General features: G+C 37.9%; 1 protein-coding gene across 2 annotated transcripts; it reads right to left on the reverse strand.

Annotated features, from left to right (window-relative positions):
* Positions 1 to 2,964: 2,964 nt before the first annotated feature.
* LOC116174210 lies at positions 2,965 to 3,959 on the reverse strand. 2 transcript variants are annotated; one of them, XM_031492093.1, is made up of 3 exons: positions 3,938 to 3,959; positions 3,369 to 3,562; positions 2,965 to 3,310 (listed from the first exon to the last, which is right to left on the reverse strand). In XM_031492093.1, exons 1-3 carry the CDS (start codon positions 3,942 to 3,944, stop codon positions 3,008 to 3,010), a joined length of 504 nt encoding a protein of 167 aa, XP_031347953.1. In that variant the 5' UTR covers positions 3,945 to 3,959; the 3' UTR covers positions 2,965 to 3,007. The 2 variants fall into 2 exon arrangements, with proteins under 2 accessions (XP_031347953.1, XP_031347954.1); XM_031492094.1 differs by lacking the exon at positions 3,938 to 3,959 and adding an exon at positions 3,563 to 3,693 and having other exon boundaries at positions 3,369 to 3,505.
* Between the last annotated feature and the right edge of the window lie 1,878 nt (positions 3,960 to 5,837).

Genomic DNA, 5,837 nt, shown 5'->3' on the forward strand with positions numbered 1-5,837 from the left:
TGTCCCTAAGGTTGACAAATTTCACGGCCCTGTAGATACACGTACACCCGTTGCCTTTCTACAAGAGTTCTTCTACGCGCCCACATTTGCTGCCAGCCAGCCAGCCAAAGTGAGATTAAAAGCTACTTTTTACAAATAAATTTGCAAAAATGCGCTAAAAAGAAAGAACAGAATCGTAACCGAGACCTTTAAAAAATAATTCTATTGTCCATAAAAAATGTCTTAATGTTTTAGTTAGTACGATTAATTTATCATGAAAAAATTAATACTAAACTATTGAATGTCTTTTCAGATTATTATTCTACACGAAAATTCGCAACTTTACCCTCATTTAACCAACTTTCTACCTCTTAAGGTAAGCGAGATGTCAATAGTGGGGTGAGTGGCACTCAAACAGTTGACACCCTGATTATATTTTATCGTTAATAATAATAACTAATGTCATTGAATAATAAATCTGAATATAAGAAACGTTTTTAAGGCCAACATTTCAGAAACAAATTTTCAAAAGCAACATTATAAAAGGGGGGGGGGTGGAGAAAACCGAATAATACCGGTTCTGTGCACTAATAATAACGGTACCGGTATCGGTTCCCGTTATTATCATAATTTTTTGAATAACGGGTCCGGTTCTAAGCGGGGGGCCTATAAATGCAATCGGTTCCACCGCCGTGTTCTTTTCGGTTTCGGTTCCAACACCTCTCTCTTAACAGGCGGACTGTAGATGGCTTAACAACTGGCGCGGTTAGACTTCTGGGAAATTCCGTTTGCCACCAACCGCGTTTTGTATTGTTTAACGCTACCGTATTGCATCCGTTTTGACCCATATTACCTACATATTGCAATACATATTAGGGTATTTGACCCAATTCCCACGTTCATTCAACGCAGCGATCTCCTTATTTTTCTGCGACGAACATCCTTAAACCTCCTTAAACTTTTTCGGCAAGATATAATAAAAACGATATCCATTCTTTCTATCATTCGTTTTGGTTTTACGCCCTTGTTTGTTCGCTCAGATCGTTTAATTGATGCATTGTAGGCTGTGGGCCTATTAATTTCTAACTCAGATAAGGATTCGTCTTCATTGACTGCTGGACACTCACCAGTTTATAAACTACCATCATCTATCTTTGCAATTCCGTATATCGCAGGAGCTTCTGATTTTTCTATTACTACCGTTGCTTCTTTGTTTATTGTTCTGGATAGTTTTTAAGAAAACCGGCATCACGACTAAGGGCCGGTATTTCCATCTTCGGATAAAGTACTAGATTCGTACCTGCCAAATAACTTATACCGCCCGATATCTTCCGTTTATCTATCTGCGAGTATTTCCATCAGCGTGCGGTATAAATATATCCCGTAGATAGCTACCTAACCATAGCCAATGTTGCCGATTTTAGAAGTCTGTAATAGAAAAAGATAGCGAACGGCAGGGCCATATATTAGAGCAAGATAGCTTACTACCTGACAATTTGAACGAATGCTTTTGTTTTGGAAAGAAATTCAGTGACTTGTAATATACTTGTCAAACGTAAATTACAGAATAAGCTTTACTTATGAGTACTCTGAACATGAACCAAAATCGTGATGTAAATGCACCGCGTAGAAAGAAAAGGCTAAGTAATTTCAGCACATCTGAAAATCGTGTGCTTGTCTCAAGAAAATCATGACCCATTTGGAATCTAAAATAGGTTACCTATATCCTTCAAGAAAACATAGTATGTATTTGCGTACTTCTACTTCCATACTTCAATTTCTTTCTTCCTATTTAGTATAGGTACGGTTGGTAATTTCGCAAATTTTTAAAACGTCACCAGTTTACTGGAAATTTGACGCAATATCCTGGGGTTATGTTGATAACTGCAGAAAATCTGCCCAATAACTTACAATAACAATAACTTTATCTAGAACTTATCCTGCCGATAATATTTAAACGAGGTTCGAAATACCCGAAGCGACGCTAACTGTCGGTTTACCTGGAAGATATCTTATACTTGACTTTATCCTGAGATGGAAATACCGGCCCTAATACGTCTATCAGCCGCGGTATGTACAAAACATTCGATAACGTAGAAAAATGTTTAATCTAAAAATAGACACGCAATTATCATCGTGAATGTGTGTATTTTGCGCATTGCAAGGAAATTAATTACTTCATTTACTGATAACCCAAGTTGTTTTTTTTATTTAACCGTAAGAAAGCCAAAAGGAAGTGAGAAATACTTATCGTAACAGGCGCGGTTAGAAATGCAATCCATTTCCAGTGTAAATAGAATAGGATAGTAAATACTGCTTTATTTCTGTATATTCAGGATGAACTAAATGAAGCGGATCATTGTAACTAAAATAAGAGCAAAGAGAGCCAAGCTAAAGTACGTCTACCGCAACTGATGTTAAATGACTATAAGCTTATGCAAACGCGAGGTGGGTATTTTAAATCATTCGTCTTTGTAAGATAAAGATGTTTATGACGTCAACAGATAATACGGCAATACCTATAAATATAAATGTAAATAGTGGGAGAGAAGCATTCGTAAAACGGCGCCACGGAGTTCAAAATCTCCGCCAGGCGTTGTCGCAAAACATATCGTGCAACCTTCAGCCAATCGGTCCATTACGTGAGACTGAGAACCGAAAAAATTAAACTAAGAGCGAGCCATCACCTACATCAAGTTGTAGTAAAGCTGCGGACAAAGAAAGTATATGTACATAGTGCAGCAGGGATGGCGCTTATACCGACTGCACCGGAAGCAGAAGGAATAGGGAAACGTTGGGCGGTCACATAGCGAGAATTCTGTGGCCGGTCCGTGCACAGCACGGAGAATCATTTTTAATCCCACATCGAAGAAACAGTCAGCAAGGATTCTATAGCTGGTCCGTGCAGAGCACAGCTGGTGGTCCAATAATTTCCATTTGGAATGAAAGCCGTGACCAGAACGCACCTAAAACTCCTGGTGCACATACATTAAAGATATTTATTAACAATATTTACATTATATATGTGTCACAATAAAATGTAACGTGTTAACAATAACGTGTTTATGCCTAAGAAAAGCATTACATTCGATATACCGGCTGACAATCCGGAACTTTGTTCTAGTCCTAGTACGTAAAGCACTACCGCAACTCCATCACTGTGAATCATTCCACCACCGATCGATATATCCTTGCCAGTGCCTCCGTTGCACAAATCAGCTCGACACGACGTGTAGTAGACGCGGTACGTAGCGTCCTCGATTACTTGATTGCTGTAGATGGGTTTGTCTACGCAATCTCGACTCATAGATTGCACCCTGTCCTTCGGATCCTACAAAAAAATGTGTATCGGCAGGAATACTGATTAGATATACTCGTGAATTACTTACAGTATATTCAACGCGAACCGTTGTGCAATAGTTCTTGTTACAATTTGTAATCGCGTTCCCCTCTACAGCTCCTGGATTCGTTATGCATCGCTTGTCATTTTCATTTTCCGTTGTTTTGCACGTGTAACAGTTCAACGCTGTTCCAGAGTTAATAAAAAAAGTGTACGATCGATCAAAAAGGAAAAGACTCTTACCTGAAACACCCAAAGCGTTAGAAATCAACAGAACGACAAGGAACATTTCGAAGTGCAAGAGTAAATACTAATAAACTTTGTTTAGTATCTTATCGAAAACTATAGTAAGAAGCGAAGTGGAAAGATAAAGTACACGTATGATTCATGTAAGATCGATTATGTGCGATAGGACAACAAAATGAAGTAATGTTGCACATACTAAGATACTGAGGCCATCCGTGGTACCTACTGATATGTTGCCCCTAGATAGGACAAGTTTGATCTAGAAGATCGTTATGCAAGTGTGAGACAAGATGACCGAAAACTCCGAAGTAATAAATTAAATAACAAATAAGAGGAATTGTAAATTGGCGACGAACACCTAAACGAACTAACCAACCATGGCACAGTAGGTTGCAGTCCACCAAGTGGACGGACATACGTCGTGTCGTCTCATTAGGGAGGTATAACTGCGTTCACATCTGGTTTTATTGGTTTTGTGGCGTAAATGGACGAACCACTTTAGTCTCCCTTAAGGACATAAAGATAAGTACAAAAATAAAGGACACAACGAGAGCACACCGTACACTAGTTGTAGTAGATCACTGGATAACTTGAGGCCAGATTTAGCCAGCGTCCATTGTTCCAACTAAGTGGAATCTCAACTCTTTCATTCACTCATCTCTCGCTCATTCACTTGTTAAAGTCGCTTGACATGGTGCAATACGCACAAAAACTTACAGAAAGAAGTTGCAAGGTCAAGGAATTGCATGCGATAAGTGTTATGTATTAATCTTTGATCCGGACCGAATAAGAATAAAACTTGTGATACAAGATGCTGTATAAGAATGCTAAATTTTCTAAGGACCTTTCGGTAACTTACAGAAGGTTTACCGCCCCTACGTAACTTGATACATTCTATTTAAAACATATGGTTTGCCACCTCGTAACTCGATACCATGGCCTTAGGCCATGCTCGATACATTGCGAGGAACGGTCAGAAACCCATACTTCACAATAAGCATTGCATTATATTTGCTATGATTCAATTCTGGTTCAATTGCCACATGTCCGCCAACAGAAGAAAAAAATAGATTTATCAAAAAAGTGAAACGATCAATTTTATGTACCTACCTACTTTATTTTATAGCATAATGTTAAATTGACATTTTAACAGGTTTGAATGAGTAGGCTAAGCCGTTGTTTAACCGTAAGGATAGATAAAGTCAGACAAGAAAAAAGTGATCACTTTAACGGTAAGTGTAGATAAAGTGAAACAAATGACTGTGAATTCTAATGAAATCTATCAATCTTATTTCAAATGCACGATATAAAATGACGTTCAGAACATATAACAATTCTGTTTCTATGGAAACCATTGCGACATCAGAACCTAAGCTTGCTATTTTTGACGCCTCTAAATTGTATAATAGATAACTATTATTTGATTTATCGTGTTTTTCACTTGTATTTATGATGCCTCTTGTGTTTCGTTCTTGTTGATTTATTATTACCATTACCTACTGCACAACAACAAACTGATGGTGAATGTGACTTCAATCAACACACAACAAATCTAGTAAGCTGCAAGTTAAACAACATTTTTTAAAGCACAATTTTTCTGAACACGAACTTATTTATAAGTTAAACTTATAATTATAAGTTCGTGTTTTTGAAGATTTTAAATGTGCTAATTGTGATTGTACAAGACAAATAAGAAAATATACACTTGATTGGTTGCGAAACTCATTTTGATTTAAAATAATTTTTGAAAAATTACACAGTGCAATATTGCAGTATGCAGTATTTTATAGACATTAGAAAGCCGACCGCACGATTCACCTGCGCGACACGAGGCAAACCTTTATCTGGCGTGTGTACCTATAGCTTACAGTCTGCAGGAATGTAGCAAATAACAGGTTGTTCATCGAGACGCGAAAGATTGCATTCTCAAATGGAACATTAGCTAAAGTTATTTATATGAAACAACCTACCGATTTTGAAGTTGACGGAAAAGAAAAGTATATGTCTGCATCTTAGGGACGAATTGAAACAGGCGATTAGAGTATGGAATCATCTAGGGAATCATACAATTCATCGCGTTATATTGTCGACGCCGAGGACGTTCAATACGGTGCATATAGATAATCAAAAGTTCAGAGTAAGAAAACTAAACCGTATACGCTGGAACACTGAAAAGATAAGCCTAAACCTAGCTATTTGCCTAAGCCCATTCCTTCAATAGAAATTTAAGCAGGGCCGTAGCCAAAGGGTGGCACCCTCTGACCGATCACGA

The sequence above is a fragment of the Photinus pyralis genome, unplaced genomic scaffold (genome assembly GCF_008802855.1).
Source record: "Photinus pyralis isolate 1611_PpyrPB1 unplaced genomic scaffold, Ppyr1.3 Ppyr1.4_LG6, whole genome shotgun sequence".
NCBI classification, from domain to species: Eukaryota; Metazoa; Arthropoda; class Insecta; order Coleoptera; family Lampyridae; genus Photinus; species Photinus pyralis.